Below are 22,536 nucleotides of genomic sequence, written 5' to 3'. Positions count from 1 at the left end.
TCCCCCTCCCATACCCAGTCACCAGTGTGTATGTCTCCCTGTCCTCCTCCCATACCCAGTCACCAGTGTGTAAGTCTCCCTGTCCTCCTCCCATACCCAGTCACCAGTGTGTACTTCTCCCTGTCCCCCTCCCATACCCAGTCACCAGTGTGTATGTCTCCCTGTCCCCCTCCCATACCCAGTCACCAGTGTGTACTTCTCCCTGTCCCCCTCCCATACCCAGTCACCAGTGTGTACATCTCCCTGTCCCCTGCCCATACCCAGTCACCAGTATGTACTTCCCCATGTCCCCTGCCCATACCCAGTCACCAGTGTGTATGTCTCCCTGTCCTCCTCCCATACCCAGTCACCAGTGTGTAAGTCTCCCTGTCCTCCTCCCATACCCAGTCACCAGTGTGTATGTCTCCCTGTCCCCCTCCCATACCCAGTCACCAGTGTGTACATCTCCCTGTCCCCCTCCCATACCCAGTCACCAGTGTGTATGTCTCCCTGTCCCCCTCCCGTACCCAGTCACCAGTGTGTATGTCTCCCTGTCCCCCTCCCATACCCAGTCACCAGTGTGTACATCTCCCTGTCCCCTGCCCATACCCAGTCACCAGTATGTACTTCCCCATGTCCCCTGCCCATACCCAGTCACCAGTGTGTATGTCTCCCTGTCCTCCTCCCATACCCAGTCACCAGTGTGTAAGTCTCCCTGTCCTCCTCCCATACCCAGTCACCAGTGTGTACTTCTCCCTGTCCCCCTCCCATACCCAGTCACCAGTGTGTATGTCTCCCTGTCCCCCTCCCATACCCAGTCACCAGTGTGTACTTCTCCCTGTCCCCCTCCCATACCCAGTCACCAGTGTGTACATCTCCCTGTCCCCTGCCCATACCCAGTCACCAGTATGTACTTCCCCATGTCCCCTGCCCATACCCAGTCACCAGTGTGTATGTCTCCCTGTCCTCCTCCCATACCCAGTCACCAGTGTGTAAGTCTCCCTGTCCTCCTCCCATACCCAGTCACCAGTGTGTATGTCTCCCTGTCCCCCTCCCATACCCAGTCACCAGTGTGTACATCTCCCTGTCCCCCTCCCATACCCAGTCACCAGTGTGTATGTCTCCCTGTCCCCCTCCCGTACCCAGTCACCAGTGTGTATGTCTCCCTGTCCCCCTCCCATACCCAGTCACCAGTGTGTACATCTCCCTGTCCCCTGCCCATACCCAGTCACCAGTATGTACTTCCCCATGTCCCCTGCCCATACCCAGTCACCAGTGTGTATGTCTCCCTGTCCTCCTCCCATACCCAGTCACCAGTGTGTATGTCTCCCTGTCCCCCTCCCATACCCAGTCACCAGTGTGTACATCTCCCTGTCCCCCTCCCATACCCAGTCACCAGTGTGTATGTCTCCCTGTCCCCCTCCCGTACCCAGTCACCAGTGTGTATGTCTCCCTGTCCCCCTCCCATACCCAGTCACCAGTGTGTACATCTCCCTGTCCCCTGCCCATACCCAGTCACCAGTATGTACTTCCCCATGTCCCCTGCCCATACCCAGTCACCAGTGTGTATGTCTCCCTGTCCTCCTCCCATACCCAGTCACCAGTGTGTAAGTCTCCCTGTCCTCCTCCCATACCCAGTCACCAGTGTGTATGTCTCCCTGTCCCCCTCCCATACCCAGTCACCAGTGTGTATGTCTCCCTGTCCCCCTCCCATACCCAGTCACCAGTGTGTACATCTCCCTGTCCCCCTCCCATACCCAGTCACCAGTGTGTATGTCTCCCTGTCCCCCTCCCGTACCCAGTCACCAGTGTGTATGTCTCCCTGTCCCCCTCCCATACCCAGTCACCAGTGTGTACATCTCCCTGTCCCCTGCCCATACCCAGTCACCAGTATGTACTTCCCCATGTCCCCTGCCCATACCCAGTCACCAGTGTGTATGTCTCCCTGTCCTCCTCCCATACCCAGTCACCAGTGTGTAAGTCTCCCTGTCCTCCTCCCATACCCAGTCACCAGTGTGTATGTCTCCCTGTCCCCCTCCCATACCCAGTCACCAGTGTGTATGTCTCCCTGTCCCCCTCCCATACCCAGTCACCAGTGTGTACATCTCCCTGTCCCCCTCCCATACCCAGTCACCAGTGTGTATGTCTCCCTGTCCCCCTCCCGTACCCAGTCACCAGTGTGTATGTCTCCCTGTCCCCCTCCCATACCCAGTCACCAGTGTGTATGTCTCCCTGTCCTCCTCCCATACCCAGTCACCAGTGTGTAAGTCTCCCTGGCTTTCTTCCGCCACCCTATCACCAGTGTGTACGTCCCCATATCCCACTTTCCCTACCCAGTCACCAGTGTATACGCTCCCACTACTTACTGTGGAGAAAGATTGTGCGGCCGCTGGCAGCGGGGAGAGTGATGCTCCCACTGCCCTAAAGAGGGAGGGAGAGCCGGCGGGAGTTAGTGGGCATAGGACCATGGTTACAGGTAGTTTTACCATGCGGCATTCGAGGGAGCGTACATACACACGCTCCCGCAAACACTAGCAGAACTAAGGAAAGCTGCGGGAGGCTGCGCTGCGTATACATCACTGCAATACCACGTTAGCAAGACCTGCAGCAAAGATCTATAGGGACACATCTGTATGCCCCTCCCAGTCACCAGCGTGTATTTCTTTTGTAATCTTTGCCTTCATTTTTAGTTTATGTAGATTTTTTTTGTTTTTGTTGGGATGAGCTGGGGGCCCCAGACCAGCAACTTGCTTAGGGCCCTATGAAGTGTAAATCCTGCTCTGGCAGATCCACCTCTGGAGCGGTTACTGCTTACCACTCTGTATAAGTATCATCAAGCCAGCTGTATCAGCGACAATTTACTGATAAATTGCAGCAATAGCAGATTTTTTAAAATTATTTTTTAAATCATTGTAAAAGTGTGTACACACAGTGAGATTTTGACTATGCGATTTCCCTTGAACTCCCCCAGAGCCCAGATAGCACAGATTGTACAGATTTTGACTATCTGTGCTTGAGATTTTGTCTATGTACGATTTTGACTAAGTGCCAATTTTGACTATACTTTGTACTAGATACTGTAGTACACTAGATAGTCAAGATTGACTTACCTGCACAGTCTATCTTTCCTTGCGATACCGACCCCACGGGAGCGCGCATCGGGATCGAGTTGGTATCACAAGCTGCCTAACACCTTGAGATATGCACTAACTTTCCTTAAAATTGTAACTAGGGGGGTAATTCCAAGTTGATCGCAGCAGGATTTTTGATAGCAACTGGGCAAAACCATTTGCACTGCAGGGGAGGCAGATATAACATGTGCAGAGAGAGTTAGATTTGGGTGTGGTGTGTTCAATCTGCAATCTAATTTGCAGTGTAAAAATAAAGCAGCCAGTATTTACCCTGCACAGAAATAAAATAACCCACCCAAATCTAACTCTTTCTGCACATGTTATATCTGCCTCCCCTGCAGTGCACATGGTTTTGCCCAGTTGCTATCAAAAATCCTGCTGCGATCAACTTGGAATTACCCCCTATATTCAAAATCTTACAGATTTATCTCACACCTTTATAGTCATTGTTTATAAATAGGCCCTATAATGTACTGGACATGAGAAAAAGGGAATCATTCTGGCTTACATTATTGTATGTATAATAGTTACAAGGCTTTTCTGATGCAGATGTGGTATGCTTCCTTCAATTCGCCTTTGTTTCAGAGGAGTAAAATGACAATACAGGTTGAGTATCCCTTATCCAAAATGCTTGAGACCAGAGGTATTTTGGATATGGGATTTTTCCGTATTTTGGAATAAGTGCATACCATAATGAAATATCATGGTGATGGGACCTAAATCTAAGCACAGAATGCATTTATGTTTCATATACACCTTATACACACAGCCTGAAGGTCATTTTAGACAATATTTTTTATAACTTTGTGCATTAAACAAAGTGTGTGTACATTCACACAATTCATTTATGTTTCATATACACCTTATACACACAGCCTGAAGGTCATTTAATACAATATTTTTAATAACTGTGTATTAAACAAAGTTTGTGTACATTGAGCCATCAAAAAACAAAGGTTTCACTATCTCACTCTTACACAAAAAAGTCCGTATTTCGGAATATTCCGTATTTCTGAATATTTGGATATGGGATACTCAACCTGTACTTATTAATCGCTCATATGGCTGTCAGAATGTGCATGCTCAGGGGCATATTTATAAAGCCTGGTGAAGTGATAAAGTGGAAGGTGATAACGCAGCAGCCAGTCAGCTCCTAACTGTCATTTTTCAAACCCAGCCTGTAACATGGAAGTTAGGAGCTGATTGGCTAGTGCTTTATCACCTTCCAGTTTATCACTTCACCAGGCTTAATAAATCTACCCCTCAGTCATGACAGGGTAGTTCATGTCACCGGTGTATAACTGGGGACGAGGTATATATACAAAAATGTCTTACGTACAATCTCGGAGAAAGCATTGTCCCATAGAATTGTGGCTTTGGCATTGTTGTCTTGATTCCCATGCACAATCACCACCACTGGCAATGATAAGGCCTAGAAAAAAACACAATTACAAACAAGATCAGACAGCTGTGAACCAGAAGTCTCAACAGGAAAACGAAGCTGTGTGTGAGCTGATCGATTCCAGTGTGTTAATCATACTTTCCTATTGTCTCTGTATGTTCGGGAGACTCATGAATTTCGTGGAGCTCTCCCGGACTCCTGGGAGAGTAAATCAGCCTCCCAGATCCCCCCCACTTTTCAAGTGAAAATGAATAAGATGGGCACAAGAGGTAAGTGGAGGAAGAATAATTCATTTGGGGTGTAAAACTTTTATATACTTAAGATCCTAAGGCTGTAAGGACAACTTATCAAAACTGCTTTCATTGGATAGATATATTATCCATTAGAGAGTATCTAACAAATCACTCCAATTCACTGTTTATGATGATTTCCAATGAATAGAATGCTGACTGCTCAGGAACTGCCTATTGCACTGGGGTGCTTGAAACGATATGCGGGACCCACCCGAACTATGCAATAAGAGTTCGGATCCAAGTATGGCTCAGGACTTCCCACCTTACTCAGATCCCAAAGCGAAGCTGAATGTCATCATCCCGCTGCCAGATTCTCGCAGGTTTTGGATTCTTTAAAGATCCCTGGTGATCGGAGCCATCTTCACTCTGGCTGTGGAAGGATGTACTGGACGGACGTGTCCATCAGTACTTTTGCGTGGGGCGGGTGTAGCTGTAAGGAGTGCTCTCTGTGTCTGCTCTGCTGTATCAGTTGGGGTGCTCTGTCTGCTCTGCTAATATCAGTCCAGGGGTGCTCTGTATACTGTATCTGAAAGGGGTGATCTGTCCATACATCCAGGGGGCTCTGTCCCAATGTTCATTAAATTAACCCAGTAACATCCAGGGGCTGGTGTGTCTTATCAGTATCAGTCCAGGGGTGCTCTGTCTGCTGTATCTGAAAGGGGTGATCTGTGCGTCCATCCAGGGTCTCCGCGCCAGTGTAAAATTAAAATAATAAAAACAAAAAGCCTAAAATTCTAATGATAAAAAAATAATTCTTTTTTGTTTGTGCTGTACCCCAGTGTACTATACAATTTTTATTTTATTTTCAAAAGTACTGTGACACTGCCGGTCAGACCACAGTATATTATAATTTCCTACTCATGCACGTATTGTACAATGCTGTTGGTGAAGGTCAACAGCAGTGTTCAATCACCATCTCTGACTCATACACGTTGTCACGGTCCGGCGGGAGACTGAGCAGGGGAGCCGGTTCTTACCTGTCCGGTCCCTTTGGAGAGGTCCAGCTGGCGGAGGTGCGGGCTGCTGGCGCCGGGCAGGGTGCGCTGGGAGGACAGGCAGGGGCACTGGTTGGCAGGTCTGCAGACTGGCAGCATGTCCTTCTGGCAGGGGTTAGTAGTGCTGCTGTGGAGCCAGGGCTTCTGTGTACAGGCTGGGCTGTGTTCCCAGTGGCCATCTTGGATGTGGGCAAAAAGCCTGTCTTGCCCACACTTGAGCAATTTATCACTTTCCTGTGGCCAATTAGCTCCGAGCAGCTGCTATAAGATAGGAAGGCCTGGAGGAGGTAATTTGCCAGTGCAATGTCTTTCACAGTAGCTGTGAAGCTAGTTCTCTGTACTCCCACAGCGTCTCCAGTGTCAGGTTCTTGTTACCGCAAAGTACCCAAGCCTCCTGATATAGCCTTACGCAGACTACCGAATATGTTCCCGTGTCCTACCTAGCTACCTGTTCCGGACGCCGCAGTAACCAGCCTTCAGAATTCCTCCTTTAAAGTACTAGGTCACGGTTTCGGTATCCTCAGCCACCCCACCCGCTAACCTACAGTTGTATCTCTATTCAACTGTCTTTGGCGAACCCTGTTAAACTACTCCAAGATTAAATGCGCAAGACCTTCATCCGTCCCGCTCGTTTGTTATTCAGAGATCCAAGTGCACCAGAATCATCTTCCCCAAATCCGGATCCACAAGAATCCTCAGACGTGACACACGTATTGTGACGCTGTAGGTGGTACATTTTTTTCTACTAATTGCAGTGTGTGCTGCACCCCACTTGGTTCATGTTTGTTGATACTTGCTAGATATGGAGGACAAACAATTGAGAGGAGAGGCATAGACGGTTTAATTCAGGGCATGTGAAAATCAAAGAAAAAGTAAAAGTCAGATTAGTAAAAGTCAGATTAGTGTAATAATATAACCAATACAAATTGTTGTCTATGCATTAAAGGGGTGTAATATGGTATGCCGGCGGCCGGGCTCCCGGCGACCAGCATACCGGCACCAGGAGCCCGACCGCTGGCATACTGACAGCGTGGCGAGCGCAAATGAGCTCCATTCTCCCCCATGAGGGAGAAAAAGTGCCGGTATGCCGGCTGTCGGGATTCTGGCGCCGGTATACGGGCCCTCATTCCGAGTTGTTCGCTCATTGCCGATTTTCGCTATATTGCGATTAGTCGCTTACTGCGCATGCGCAAGGTTCGCAGAGCGCATGCGCTTAGTTATTTTACACAAAAGTTAGGTATTTTACTCACGGCATAACGAGGATTTTTCATCGTTCTGGTGATCGTACTGTGATTGACAGGAAGTGGGTGTTTCTGGGCGGAAACTTGCCGTTTTCTGGGCGTGTGCGAAAAAACGCTGGCATTTCTGGGGGAAAACGCGGGAGTGTCTGCAGAAACGGGGGAGTGTCTGGGTGAACGCTGGGTGTGTTTGTGACGTCAAACAAGGAACGAAACTGACTGAAGTGATCGCAATGGCTGAGTAAGTCTGGAGCTACTCAGAAACTGCTAAGAAATTTCTATTCGCAATTCTGCAAATCTTTCGTTCGCAATTCTGCTAAGCTAAGATACACTCCCAGAGGGTGGCGGCTTAGCGTGTGCAATGCTGCTAAAAGCAGCTAGCGAGCGAACAACTCGGAATGAGGGCCACTGTGCGCCGGGATCCCGACAGTCGGCATACTGAAGACCACCCCATTAAAGACCATCACCAATGTCCTCAATGATTAATTTACATTTTTAAAATCAAGTCAGTTAAATTAAATCACTAATCAATCCTTCCTTCCACTACATACATACCTCCCTTGGGCACCTGATATAGTTATTGATAAAGATCTGTGACACACCATTTTTGCTAATTTGGGATTTTTTTTATTTATTTTTTTATTAACAAAGACAGCTAAAATTACATGATTTGGCCTTTTTGGTTCCTGGAGTATTATCTACCTCAATAACATTCATTTTCAGGCATTTGCAATCAATTTTGACCACAGTGCAAACAATGAAAATATACAGTATATTGTACATTATATATTTTTAGATGCTGTAATCATCTGTACCGAATTTTTTCAGCCTCAATGTAGGATCAGTTCCTGAAAGTTATGTTCAACGTAGAGAAGGTTCCGCTTCATCCAGCTATACGCAAGGTATGTAGTACCATGTAAATGTTTTTTACTAATATACACAACAATTTTTTGTATTAAATCAACATATTTCAACTTTATTGCAGACATCGTGGCAAAGGGAGTGCAATCGCACCGAGTCAAAGATCAAAACCTGAAAGATACGACACTGGATGACAACAATATTGTTGTGATGTGGTCAAAATTGACGGGAAATGAGTGGACATTAATGTTACTGAGGTTAATAATACTGTAGGAACAAAAACACCCCCAAATTCTGTGATTTTAGCTGTTTTTATAAAAAAAAAAAAAAAATCCAGATCCAAAACCAAAACCCACAAGGGCGGTTCTGGCAAAACCAATCCAGATCCAAAACCAAAACACAAAACCCAAGAAAAGTGCTGGAGCACATCCCTAATATAGATTAACAATTGTGCATAACAGTTTCAAATATATTTTGTTTTTGGAAAAGTGACATTAGCTTTTAAGAATTAAGGGGGTCATTCCGAGTTGATCGCTAGCTGCCGTTGTTCGCAGCACAGCGATCAGGCAAAAAATCGGAATTTCTGCGCATGTGTATGGGCCGCCTTGCGCACGCGCAAAGTACTTTCACACAAAACTGTGCAGTTTTACACAAGGTCGAGCGACTCATTTCAGTCGTACGGCTGATCGGTGAGTGATTGACAGGAATGGGGCGTTTCTGGGAGGTAACTGACCGTTTTCCGGGAGTGTGCTAGAAAATGCAGGCGTGTCAGAAGATAACGCAGGCGTCCCTTGGGAAACGGGGGAGTGGCTGGCCGAACACAGGGCGTGTATGTGACGTCAAAACAGGAACTAAACGGTCTGCAGTGATCGCAAGGTAGGAGTAGGTTTGGAGCTACTCAGAAATGGCATGAACATTTTTTCGAGCAGTTCTGCTAACCTTTCGCTCGCACTTCTGCTAAGCTAAGATACACTCCCAGAGGGCGGCAGCTTAGTGTGTGCACTGCTGCTAAAAGCAGCTAGCGAGCGATCAACTCGGAATGAGGGCCTAAGAGTATTGCTAGTGACCCTTTAATAATAAACAGCACTCATTAGAAGAAAATAAAAACTTTATCTTTAGAAACTGAAAATACAAGAATGGGCTAATTAAAATATTTTGACGCTTTTTAAACAGCTAGACGTTTAATTTGTTTTTTGCCTGTTGTTTTATTGAGTAATGAAAATTAAACTGTCACTCAAAAAATCCAATTTTATTCTATTTTTCCAGAGAGCTCCATGTCTGTAATGCAAATGCAGCACAACTTCCCTGCTGTTTACTGGCAGCTTTTCGGCATACACAATATATTAAGTCAGACATAAGCACAGTTTCTCTAAAGTTCTTATTTCATGGTGGGTAATAGTAATACATAGGGGCAGAGAGCATTTAATCCAGCAAGCTCCCTATGCCATCTTCTTTAAAAAAAAAAACATTTTGAGTTGCACCTTGTCTATTATGCACTTTGACCTCCACTGTTACCTGGACAATGTAAGTCGAGCCACTGAAGTTAATTTCTGCAGTGAATAATATCGCACATTTCTCCTCTGTTACGGATTCTGATCCTTTCCTCTCACAGCGCTTTATCTTCTTCAGCAGCTGAGAACAAGAAACTCAAATTATAAAAAATGTAAATGATCAAATGAGCTGGTAAAAAAAAATGATTAAAAACAAGGAAAACAATATCAAATTTCCACTTGACCCAGTTAAGTTTAACCAAGCCCATGTGGAGTCAGTGAAGAGAGAGGAACAGAAAAGGAATATGAGAACTTCCCTAACCTAAGGGACAACAGGTCCCAAACCTGAAGGACAACATGTGTCGTCAACAACAAGTGTAGCTACAGTCAATCCACAAACACACATAAGTCAAAGAGAGAAAAGAAGAACAATGCAGTGCAGGAAGGGCATCCAGTATCCTCCATGGATTCAGAGAAATAGATTTTTCTGGTAAGTACAAAAATCCTGTTTGTCCATCATCCACTGGGGGACACTATAGTTACTATACACTGGTGATGTCCCATAGCAGTCCTCATAGGGGGAGTAAGCTGCGGCTGATTGAAGTACCCTGCACTCCTTGGATGCACAAAATGTGTCAAAACGGTAGAATTTTACAAAACTATGAACAGAAGACCAGGTGACACAGCGATGCAGCAGAGGCCCCGTGACACAACGGAATGAGACAAAGTTCTGGAGGGCACTGGATGGCCACTAGTAACATAGGCCTGTCAAATAACTGCTCGAAGCCATCTAGACACAGTTTGCATTGAAGCCGACCAATCCTGCTTGTGGGCATAATAGATGACAAGCAAGTCATGTGTCTTGCACAAAGATGAAGGCCAAGTCACATAACACTTAAGAACAGGTACCACGTCCAGAGATGAGCAGTGAAAGAGTCTAACCTGGGGAAAGATGGAACTTCAATAGGTTGATTTATGTGAAATATGAAAACAACTTTTGGCAAGAAAGAAGGATTGGTACATAGCTCCACCCAGTCGTCATGGAATACCAATAAGGGAGAACGACAGGACAAGACACTTAACTAGGACAATCTCCTGGCAGCGGCAATTGTCAGAAGGAAGACTGTCTTCCAAATTAAGTACTTCAAGCCAACTAAGTCAAACTGTTCAATCAAATTTGATTGCAAGAAGTCCAACACAAGATTCGTTGATCGCAGCAGCAATTTTGTTAGCAGTTGGGCAAAACCATGTGCACTGCAGGAGGGGCAGATATAACATGTGCACAGAGATTAGATTTGGGTGGGGTGTATTCAAACTGAAATCTAAATTGCAGTGTAAAAATAAAGCAGCCAGTATTTACCCTGCACAGAAATAATATAACCCACCCGAATCTAACTCTCTCTGCACATGTTATATCTGCCCCCCCCCCCCCAGCAGTGCACATGGTTTTGCCCAACTGCTAACAAAATTCCTGCTGCGATCATCTTGGAATTACCCCCAGTGAGAGGAAGAAACACGAGTTGCAGATGAAGGTCTCCCTACATAAATGTCCGTGTTGCTGGAAGCAAGGTGAAATGGTGCTGGTCAAAAATGGGAGGTGGCGACACCTGCACCCGCATAGAACCCAGATGTAGGCCCGCATACAGACCCACCTAAAGAATAACATATACAGCTTCTTCTACTGTGCATTCTGTATGAAGTCAGTTTGGGACACAACATAGCACATAAAGGGCACATGGATATATAATCTCTTCTGGGTGAGCAGGAACATGCATTTGTTGCTTACTGCATACCAGGTGACAGGTCCTCTGTAATGTTTTCATTGTTATTACTGTACTTTACAATATGCAAATGAATTGCTCCCCATATGACAATAGATACATTTTACATCATAGGATGTGGGAAAGATCACTGGATATCTACAGCTGGGTGCATACTGAGCGATATGTTGCCTGATCCGGTGGATCAGACTGACATATCGCTGTGCCCGCGGGTTGCTAGTGACATCATCAAACGTATGCTAATGAAGACCGAATAGTTATTGTTCTGACCTTCATTAACATCGCTCAATGTGTACCCAGATTCCGATATGTCAACCTGTCGGGCCGACTTATTGGCTGAGTACACTTCGCTCCAGTGTGTACCAGCTTAAGATCACCAGTCATCGCTGAACCTCCACTGGTCATGTGATCAAGCAGACATTTGGAAAATACAGGCAGCAATAAAACACATTACCTGTTGCTAGTTTTCTGGACTAGAGATTAATAATACATTTCTCTTTGTGTTACAAATGGAGGCAAGGTAATTCATTTTATCCATACCATGTTTTTAAATACTGCTCCACATGTCTTAGTGGCTTGGGTGACTTCAAACATAGATCTTCCATTTTCTATTTCTCCACTGCCATCACTGTAATCAGAGACACAAAGTGAAATGCTGCACTGGAAGGAAATGTTCTACGTAGTGATGAGCGGATTCGGTTTTACTCGGTTTTACTCGGTTCTCAAAACGGCATCTTATTGGCTCACGGATGTCACGTGTTTTGGATAGCCAATAAGATGCCGTTTTGAGAACCGAGTAAAACCGAGTAAAACCGAACCTCGCTCATTCTACGTACATACTAGGAAACGATGGCAATAACTGCAGTGGATCTCTGGTGTGGTTTGTGATCGATCCCTGCTCGTGTTTTGGATTGGAAGTCTTTTCTTTACTAGGCCTGGTGGAGGTTTATTATTCTGAGAGCTGGTGTTGGTGGTAGAATACAGGAGTATGAGAGTAATTGTTGAATAGTGGAGGTAGCGATAACCGCTGTCCCTGTGTGCTTTATCCCCAGTATTTCACTACAGTTTTCTACGTTTGTGAAAGACTCCTCTGGGACAATCTGACACTGCGCATGCACACAGTGATGGTGTAGACTAAAGTGCCCAAACTCAGAAAAGCATTTAGTTTCAGTGTTTAGTACATAGGAGTCAGATCATAGTGCCTATTGATAATAAGGGATCAGTACGAGATCCTGGCGATCGGGATCCCGGAGGTCAGGAGACTCACCACGCTTTGGGCCCGGAGGTGACCTTTGGTCGCCACAGGTTTCTATTCCCCTCCGGGTGGTGGCGTGGATCACCACCCAATAGGGGTAACCAGCTGGCGGTCAGGATTCCGACCGCCGGTATTTCAGCTGGTGTCGGGATTCCGGCGTCGGTATTGACAGCCTCCCAATAATAATGAGGACTGCGATCGGTAGTGCTAATCATCTCTCTCTAGGAGATTTCTGTGACATTATGCTATTAGCACAGAGCAACAACCATAAAATTATGCAGAAATGTCATTTTCTACAGAATTGTATAGAAATAGGCCCCTAAGTATTTACAGTTACACAGTAAATCTATATTTCCACAGCGCATATATTCTAGATATCTATCGTGCCTCGACTCTAGAGAGTGTGACCAAGCATGTGAGGGCATTGCTATGTCCCATTGTGAATACCAGGGCCCACTGTACATGCAGTCAGCTGAAGATGGTGTGATTGGGCTAATGTGTGGGTGTGGCAGTCTGGGTGTGGCAAGTTGGGCCCCTGCACTGGCCTGAGCACTTTGTACTCGCTGCCCATGCACATGTGAAGTGTTTACTTGTGTGTTACAGATGCTGCGTTGGGAATTCTATTTTACATCTATTGAGGCTAGATGTATGAGGAGAGGACACACCTGGATTAAGATGTACTTGTGTTTCCTCACAAATCCATACATGTCAAATTGTCAATTATATGTTTCATAAATGCAATTTTTCTGTAATAGCAAAGTAATGTCATATGTCAGGCAGAAGCTTTTGCTGACAGGTACAAAATACTAGGGGGTATATTCAATTGAAGTTGAAAGCTGGCGTCTGTCGAAAAGACGGCAGTTTTCGACTTTTTAAGGTCGAATTGTGATTCAACCTATTCAATCAAACCCAAAATTTTTCGTCAAGTCGAGGAATTCGACTTGTCGAAAAGCACGTGGATCGGTGGAATAGCTGCAGATCCACGTGCTTGTGACGAAAACGGGGCGGCCCCCTTTTCGACCATCTCACTTCGACTTTAAAAAAAGTCGAAGTGAGATGGGGAGAGCAGCACCGGAGACTGGAGAGCCGAGCGGGGACGGGCAGAGCCGAGGTGGGGACGGGGAGAGCTGAGACGGGGACCGGGTGAGCAGCGCTGGAGGATGTCACAGCCGCCGCTCACAGCAGCGTTCACCCGGCTCCAGCAAGCGAGGTCTCGCTTGCTGGAGCCGGGTGGACGCTGCCGTGAGCGGCGGCTGTGATGCAGGGACAGAGAGGAAGGACTGGAGAGGCAGAGAGACTGGGGGGGGGGGGGGGGGGGAGACGGGGGAGAGCCGCGGGCAGACGGGGGAGAGCAGCGGCTATATAGCCGCTGCTGTAGCGCTGCTCTCCACCGTCTGCCCGCGGCTCTCCCCCGTCTCCCCCTCCCCCACATCTCAATTCGACTTTTTTAAAAGTCGAATTGAGATGTCATTTGAATAGCCCAGGTCGGATCCATTCCGACAAATGAATGTCAGAATGGATCCGACTTCAATTGAATATACCCCTAGTGCTCTACTACATAAAATGTTTGCACTAACTGCATGTTTGTTTCCCTTTAATTAAATACAATAGTTTTTCATCATACAGCATCAACGTAACATGTTTGCAACATGCAGGCTTCTTACTCAGCTGTTCTTGATCCAGTTCTCGTTGAGTTATTTCCAACAATCTCACTAATAAAAAAGAAAAGAAAATCATGTTAGCAGGTCTAAATAAAGTGTAAAATGGAGTTATGGGAACATTTTATAACTATGGTTCTGGAATTCTCAAGAAACCAGCACTCTGACCTTCTGTACCCCACTTTTGTGTATTTCTCTTTTCGTAAAAGAAGAAACAGTACAGAACTGTGGGATTATTCATTTTATTTCCCAGAAATTGAGGCACAATGAAGTGCGAGGAACTAAGGTAAGAGACAGCAGGCTATGGGCCTAATTCAGCATGGATCGTTATTCTGGAAAATTGCAGTTGTCTGTGAGTAGAAAGGCGCCGCAAGGCACGTGCCTAGGGGCAGCACTTGTTTGGGGGAGTCACTTGTGTGGGATGCTTGTGTTGGTACTGTCAGTCCAAAATGTACCAACCGCAAAATATTTCAACTGTACCATATGCCATCTTGAATGGAGTGTAAACAGGTAGGACATGCAAATACTGCCCGTTAGCTGTTCTACTTAGTAAATTAAATGAGGGCTTATAAACAACCAATAAAAATAATAAAATTAGGCAAGTGGGGGCGGGGGGAGGCAGTCTTTACTGTTGTGCCTAGGGGCACTCTCACCCCTAAATCGGCCACTGGAGGCTGCCACTAATCTGCGCCTGAAACGGGCTGGAAGTGGTCTACGCAGACATCAGAGACCCTATCCAAAAAAGCCTGGACATGCCTGCGTTTTTTCTGATACACCCAGAAATGCCGGCTTCCTGTCAAACAGCGGCTACATTGTGTTTACGATCTGTACACATTTTCTGATGCTACTATGTCACGCGCGTGCTATGCGTGTGCAGACATTCCATAATCGCTCCATTTGCGAATTCTCTAAATATCGATCCATGCTGAATGAGGCCCTAAGTCGCCACCAATGGTTTATCCATTATATAGTAATCATCCACAAGAATAATTATGTGATTATGTGACTAATTATGTGATTATCTATGTAAAAAAATATACTGAACAATTTTTCTCATATACCATTGTTCTGTGACTGGCAAACAAATTTTTTTTGCAATTAAACTTGTTGTTATAATTAATTTTGTAGATAGCCAATTATTTTAGGTCACATTCATTATTTGCTATGACTTTTTATTTTACAACTGCTTTTGTGCCCTTAAAATTGATTTTGGGTTAATAAATCATATATTTGTATTATTTTTTAATCATATTTGCTTGATGAACTGGATATTGTACTAGGTCTTAATTAAAGTGTATAACATGAATTGATTTTGTAATCAATATATTGTTGACAAAGGGCAGTAAAATGGCATAAACAGGAGCTCAAGGGTTCCTTATGTACTGAGGCTCCAGTTGAGCAAATAGTAAAGTTAAGCCCTGTACACACGGGGATCTTTCCCCAGAGATGAGTGCTGAGCGAGGAGGGGCGCTCATTTCACCCAGCGGTGAAATGAGCGATGTGCTAGATGTGTGTGGCACCGGCGATGTGTGTATCACCGGCGATAGCGACACATCGGCGATAGCGACGCATGCGGCTGCCCATCGCTATCGCTGTGGGGCATACACACGGAAAGATCTGTACTTAACTTCTAAGCAATCTAGTCAGATTGCTTAGAATTTAAGCACAGATCTCTCCGTGTGTACCCCCCTTTAGAATTTTTGTCCATTGAAGAGAGGTTCTTAAGTTTTCTAACATGCATATCTTTTTTGTGCACCACAAGCCCAAAAACACATGCTAAAAGGAGAATGACAGTAAATGGGGGACTTGGTCAAACAGAGTATTTTTCTACATTTACTGAAGCTACATGCCTATTTTTAGACACATAGCTTTTGGGAGATTACAAGGCATGGAGACGCAAATCATGTCAATCTTTCTCATGTTTCATATTACTGTTCTTCCTGTGGTGGAGTACAGTACGTACACGGTAACTGCACTGCACCTAATAATACAGTTAGCTGCCTCATTATTTTTTGTGTCTTGAATCTGAAAACTCTATCCTCACAAAACCGTCGGTCAATATAACAAGGTCCGTAATGTTACTCGCCTTAACGTGTCACTGGAAGGTACCAAAAACAACTCTTGTGCTCTTTTTTCTGTGACAATGTTTGCTCTTATCACAGGCATTTTGTTAAGTCCAGAGAGGATCTTGGAGCCCAGCATGAAATTGACACTGGCTTGAAACTTGGTCTGTGTCTTCAGTACCTGAGGTGGCTGCTTGTCAACTAGAAAAGAGCTGTGGAAATGATTGAAAATGGAATGAACTCTTCATAGGAAAACATGTAATCAATTATATTATTAAGGACTGTATTGTTTTTTATACAGCTTCACACAATGAACTTTGGGTCTGATTATGAGTCGCACCCAGGGTCTAATTCAGTGGTGTGCATAGTGTCAAGGCTGCACCAATGACGTGCGGTGAGATCAGTGGCTGGGGAGGCACACATGGGGGTGGATCTGAGTGCCGGCCTCACACCCTACTCAGTGTGACTCTCAGGCCCCTGCACTACACCCATGCAAACAGTGGTGACACAAGAAGAGCTGCCTTGCCCTACACTGCCAAGAACAAGTTGCAGCACCCAGCAGTCCTGCAGCAAGGTGGAAACAGATATGAGAATGATACATCATGTACTGTAACTCCTATTACCAGCCATAATACCACAATCAGGGGAATAGAAGAGTAGTGTAAAGGTGTGTACACACTAATAGATATATCTGCAGATCAATTGATCTGCAGATATATCTATGGACGGATCGGGCAGTTTGTTGAGCATACACACTGCCCGATACGTCTGGAACTGACATCATGAACAGGGCGGGCGTGTACACACGCCCGCCCAGTTCAGCTGTCAATCACCGCAGCATGTGTACGGGACACACACAGCGACGCGCCAATATATCGGTAGATATATTGGCCGTTGGCTGTGCTGCGCGTCCGACGCGATACGTCTATGAACGACGGAGTTCACAGACGTATCGGCCGTACACACTGGCCGACGGTCCCGCGATATATCGGCCGTTCAAGAGAACTGACGATATATCGACAAGTGTGTACGGGCCTTAAGATGTAGGAAGAGATAAGGAGTGGGACAGAAATACAGGCTACAGGGAGGAGCTGGCAGAGACAAGGGAGAGAGAGGCAGGGAGGATGGAGGAGCAATCAGGAGTACAGAATCTGGGAGAATCATGGGGGGCACAGGAAGGGGAGGTGGCAGAGTTATCAAGCAGGAGGTGGGAGAGAAACATGGGGTACAAGGAAAAAACTGAGTAATAGTAAGGGGTACAGCCAGGTTGGGACACAGTAAGGGTAAGATGGGGGCACAGGGTGGAGGCAGGAGAGGGATCAGGGCATACATGCCTATTTTTATATTGTCCTCTCCGGTAGAAGCCTGGGGAGGATAAGCAGGTAGTCTGTGAGGGAGGCGGGGCCAGAAAACTGCCATCATTAGGCCTCGCCCACTTGCAGTAATATGCCACGAATTAGGCATATCTTAATAGGGGGTAGGGCCTAAGTGACATGATTAACAGAATCGCGTAACCAGGCCCATCCCCTAAGCACGGACCGAGTATTCCTGTTATTATGCTGCCTACTTTACTAGGCAGGAAGCGGGAGTGGTGCCTACTCTTCCGGGGGTGCGGGCAGGGCCGTCTTAATGGCAGTGTAGGCCCCTGGGCACAGCAATGCATTGGGCCCCCTACCCATCCTCCAGCGGTAGGGCTGGGGGGTGCTATCAGTGGCAGCTTTGATGTTCCGTGGGTGGTAGGGGGTGTTCTATCTTCCGCTCAGCATGTAGGACCTGGAGCAGTAATTTCTGCTAATTGCTCCTTTACTGCACAGATGGGGCGGGAGGGAGAACACTAAACTGTAGAAGAGGGCATTGGGCTGAATGAAGGGGCCCCGGTACATGACTTCCGGGGTGGTAGGGGGTGTTTAATACACAGGGGAGGGATGGATAGTGCAGTAGGCTTAATATTCATAATTTTCTGGTGGGAGGGCAGCTTGCTTGACTGCAGATATCTCAAGTTCCTGAAAATATATTTCTTTGTTTTGAATGGGATAAAAAACTAGAGATTCCCACCTTTCAGAAGGTTTTGGGGACTTGGGGATCAGAGTTCAGGAGCCAGAGCAATCCTCCAATTAATATATAAAACTGTATACCAGGCGCGTGGAGCTGGAGCAGGGACCAGCTGCTGGAAGGCTGATATCTCTGGTTCTGGGCACAATAGAGACAAGCTGCCAGCGTCCAGCAAAAGGGGAGAGTCCCAGCTTTTGGATTATACCCTCAGAAAAACTCTAAGGCAGACAGAACCTGAGATATCTGGCTGGGAAGCGCAATTAACAGGCTCGGATGGGGACCACTGCTTTCACGTTGGATATCTCCGGTTCCCCAAGACCAATTTTCAAAAATCTGGTACCCCTGGAAAGAGGGGACCCTCAGCTATCAGCCTAGGGCCCTTATACTCCTGGGGCCCTTGGGCAAGATCCCATTGAGCCCATACGGAAAGACGGCCCTGGGTGCGGGGGACTGCCCGAAAAATCATGAGTACCCCACAGGATAAGGGAGCGCAGGAAAGTATTGATCAGGGAGTAGCAGGGAAAGCAATGGAAGGATAAGGATGTCATAGATGGGAAGCGTAGGCACAGTGCTGACACTAGCACCCGGCCGGAGATAGCTGTTCACACTACTACTGCACTGCTCTCTGTATGCAGTTGTTCTCCCTTCTCTGCTTCAATCTGCTTTGGGTCCCATCCTCCCACCACTGAAGCTCACAGAGCTGCTGAGCTCTGGTGTCTTCCTGGACATCCTGGATTAGTCACATGACACATACGAGGGTCCATCATAGCCTCCCACCTCCACAGTGAGGCATGCCTCTTTAGGCTCTTTTTCTTTGCAGTATGAATGGGCGTGGTGTGGCCCTGTCCCCAGCTCCGCAAGCAGTGTTTGACTATCAGGCATGACTGCCTCACCTCTCGTCTCTCCCTGCAATTCCAGGAAGCTCATCAGATTTGGCCAGTTTTAACTATAAAATGATTACAATAAACAACAAAGATATTTATAAGTTCTAAATATCTTCTTTGTAATATTCTAATTCATTTTTATATAAAAACTCTGGAGAATGACAGGAGGTATGACAGGTTCTGCCTCCCAATCCCTGTGCTGCACACAAATGGACAAAGGGGGTCATTCAGATTTGATCGCTGTTGTGCGTTTTCGCACATCGGGAGATCAGATCTGAACTGCGTATGCACCGCACTGCTCCGACGCGTTGCACAGCTACAACGGGTTTCACCGGTCAGCGACGGGATGGTGAGAAGGATCCATTTGCATGGGCGTTCGCAAGGAGATTGACAGGAAGAGGCCATTTGTGAGTGGCAACTGACCGTTTTCAGGAAGTGTCCGGAAAAACGCAGGTGGACTCAAGCGTTTTCAGGGAGGGTGTCTGACGTCAGCTCCGGCCCCGATCATCAGGATTCTATTGCACAGGAAGAGTAAGTCCTGGGCTGCGCAGATTGCACAAAATCAGTTTGTGCAGCTCCGCTACACATGTGATTGCACATTTGCACAGCAAAAAAACACTCCCCCTGGAGGCGGCGACTATCTGATCGCAGGACTGCAAAAATTGCAGCCCAGCGATCAGATCTGAATTAGGCCCAAAGTTTTCAATTGATCAAACTTGCATGCAGAGAGATGCAAATGCTGGTTTTGAAAAAGATGCGACTGCATGAACCTGGAATCAGGCTCATAATGTGGTTGCCTTTCTGGCCACTTAGGGGGACTAGAAGTCCTATGCGAACATCCGCTTGTGTTCTGGGTATTTTATGTGACCAAACCTCCTCCAGCCTTCCAACCCATAGAGCAGCAATTATCATTAGTAACGCACTTATGCCGGGTATATAATAAACAATGTGTGTACCCAGCGAGCTCGCTTGTGACGGGACTCGCTTGTGATTTACCCTTTGAGGTAAATTTACTAAGATGGGAGTTCAATTTAAGATGGGATGTTGCACATAGCAACCAATCAATCAGATTCTACTTCTCATTTATCTAGCACCTTCTAGAAGATAATACCCGGAATTTGATTGGTTGCTATGGACAACATCCCATCTTAAATAGAACTGCCATCTTAGTAAATTTACCCCTTTGTGTCTTACAGTACAGACGTATACACATATACCTTGCCTCAGTGCACCATACAGCCTGGCGTGACTGAGCTGCTCCGAGGGGTGTAGCGTACCACAGACGCTGGGCTGTGACCGCACAGGAATTTGTTTTAAACCCGTACAAAGTCACAGATGAAGCACAATGGGACTTGGCATGAGAAAAAGCTGCGCCCACTGCATCACAGCACTTCATATACCGATTCAAACTCATTCGCACACAGATGTAGAAATGTTGCACATCAAATTGATCACTGTAATCTAGCGGAGAAGTTTTGCTGCTTCCAGTTGTTTTATTCGTGCAAATAAGATGTTAGGCACAGCCCAGTATGTTAGGCACAGCCCAGTAGTGATTGAAACCACAGTGTATGAGGACACGTTTCTACTGTATATGACTTACTTTAATGGCAAATCCGGGTTCCCAAATATAATAGGAGAAAAATCTCTGCTCCAAGTTAATGACAATGATTTCCAACTAATTTGGATACTGATTAAACAATCCTTTTGAACAGCCTTTTACAGATAGGGCAATGGGACAATCAGGACATACCCAAATGAGGTTATTGAATAGGATTGCACCACTCAAACATCTCCTAATCGTTGATATAGCCAGGGGGAGCAGGTGGAACAATCGTGGATTAATGATGAGCTAAATGAGGTGGTAACCCGGGGGGCCCCATAGGTCCATTACTGGGTTGGTGGAGTTCAGTAGATGTCCTAGATACTTTTTAGAGGCACTGCGCCCTGATGAGGAGATAACTCTACTGTAACACAAAATTCATTATTAAAAATGTAACTGTACCTCTTAATAAGAGCACCAAAGCCAGAGTTAATTTGATCACAAAATCTTGGGGTCACCAATCCCTGTCCTGTCTCACCAAGTTCTCCAACCAAATGAAACAGTTCGTTGTATATACCAAAAAGAAATTCCAACCTAGAAATAGAAGACACACAAATAAGTCTGGCAATCGCAGTTTTAAGGTCAAAGTAGGAACAATATTCTGTGGCAGGATTACTTCTGCATGACAAGGTCTTTATAAGTGCTTTAGAATACTGGACATATTTACACTGGGTTTTATTAAATCCTCAGTTTCATTTCTATTGTTTCACAAATACAATACCATAAGGCTTTCTATTGTAGTATAGTAATGTACTCAGGGCCGGATTAAGGGAGGGGCGAAAGGGGTGGTTGCCCCGGGAGCCCCCACACTTTTGGGGCCCCCACACCCAGGAGCGTAGTAGTTCCCCCCCTCCCGGCGGCTCAGCTCAGCTGTTCATTAACAGCGCAGCAGAGGAGGTGTTCCTTGCACAGCATTTCATAGTCTTGCGGGATTTCAATGCAGCATCCTGTAAGACTATTAAATGCTGTGCAAGGAACACCTCCTCGGCGGTGCTGTTAATGAACAGCTGAGCCGCTGGGAGGGGAGAGACTACTACGCTCCTGGGTGTAGGGGCCCTGACTCCAGCATCCGCTGCACCGCCGGATGGACAGGTACCGTGCGCGCATATGTGTGTCTGTGTTGTGTGCAGCATGGGTGTCTTTGTGTGTGTGTTGTGTGCAGCATGGGTGTCTGTGTGTGTGTGTTGTGTGCAGCATGGGTGTGTGTTGTGTGCAGCATGGGTGTATGTGTGTGTGTGCGTGTGTTGTGTGCAGCATGGATGTATATGTGTGTGTATGTGTGTGTGTAAGGGGGGTTCAGTGGTCAGTCATCTACTGTAGTGGGGGCCCCCACAACTTCATTGCCCCCACCATGCTTAATCCAGCCCTGAATGTACTGTATACCAGTGACGTGCGGTTACACACACTTTGTGACCATATTTAAAGTTTCTGCAGCTCTAACTAAATGGAACACATGGGGATAAGGATTCCATTAAAACAAAAATGTATGTCTGAAATCTGCTGATAGGGGAGAATATGCAATGTACAAGGTAAAATGCATGAACAGGTACCAGCAAATGAATACCTAATAACTTTTTATTTTTCATCTTTGAAAAAAATCAAAAAAGAAACTGAACTGATCTGAAATTTTAATTCCAGAAAATCTCTCCTGGGTACAAGGTGTGTGGTGTGCGACCCCCCTGCGTCAATAGGCCCGGATGTAATGCACACCCCATACCCATTATAGAGACATTGGGGGAAATGTAATAGGGTGTGAGAATCAGAAAGTGAGAAATTTTGGTAAAATTTCCCTGTGTTTTTAAAGTGGCAATTGATTACATGCCAAAATTAACCTGGTTTTGCCATGTAAGCAAT

General features: G+C 46.2%; 1 protein-coding gene and 1 long non-coding RNA gene across 6 annotated transcripts in view; one reads left to right on the top strand and one right to left on the bottom strand.

The window, feature by feature from the left end:
* LOC135011145 (uncharacterized) overlaps positions 1-9,145 on the top strand; it is a 65,145-nt gene extending 56,000 nt beyond the window's left edge. Inside the window, exons 2-3 of the long non-coding RNA XR_010210292.1 lie at positions 7,867-7,940; positions 8,024-9,145. This is a non-coding gene — a long non-coding RNA (uncharacterized LOC135011145). The remainder of the gene's footprint in view (positions 1-7,866; positions 7,941-8,023) is intronic.
* STAT6 (signal transducer and activator of transcription 6) overlaps positions 1-22,536 on the bottom strand; it is a 447,399-nt gene that overhangs the window by 71,046 nt on the left and 353,817 nt on the right. For all 5 annotated transcript variants that reach the window (XM_063952434.1, XM_063952435.1, XM_063952432.1 and 2 more), the window contains 6 exons: positions 21,085-21,216; positions 16,170-16,358; positions 14,090-14,137; positions 11,711-11,798; positions 9,415-9,531; positions 4,450-4,542 (listed from right to left, as the gene is read on the bottom strand). In XM_063952434.1, the coding sequence (XP_063808504.1) occupies positions 4,450-4,542; positions 9,415-9,531; positions 11,711-11,798; positions 14,090-14,137; positions 16,170-16,358; positions 21,085-21,216 (667 nt within the window). The remainder of the gene's footprint in view (positions 1-4,449; positions 4,543-9,414; positions 9,532-11,710; positions 11,799-14,089; positions 14,138-16,169; positions 16,359-21,084; positions 21,217-22,536) is intronic.

Source organism: Pseudophryne corroboree, chromosome 2 (genome assembly GCF_028390025.1).
Source record: "Pseudophryne corroboree isolate aPseCor3 chromosome 2, aPseCor3.hap2, whole genome shotgun sequence".
Taxonomy (NCBI): domain Eukaryota; kingdom Metazoa; phylum Chordata; class Amphibia; order Anura; family Myobatrachidae; genus Pseudophryne; species Pseudophryne corroboree.
Note: the sequence above shows the minus strand (reverse complement) of the source record. Positions and strands in the feature narration are given on the sequence as shown.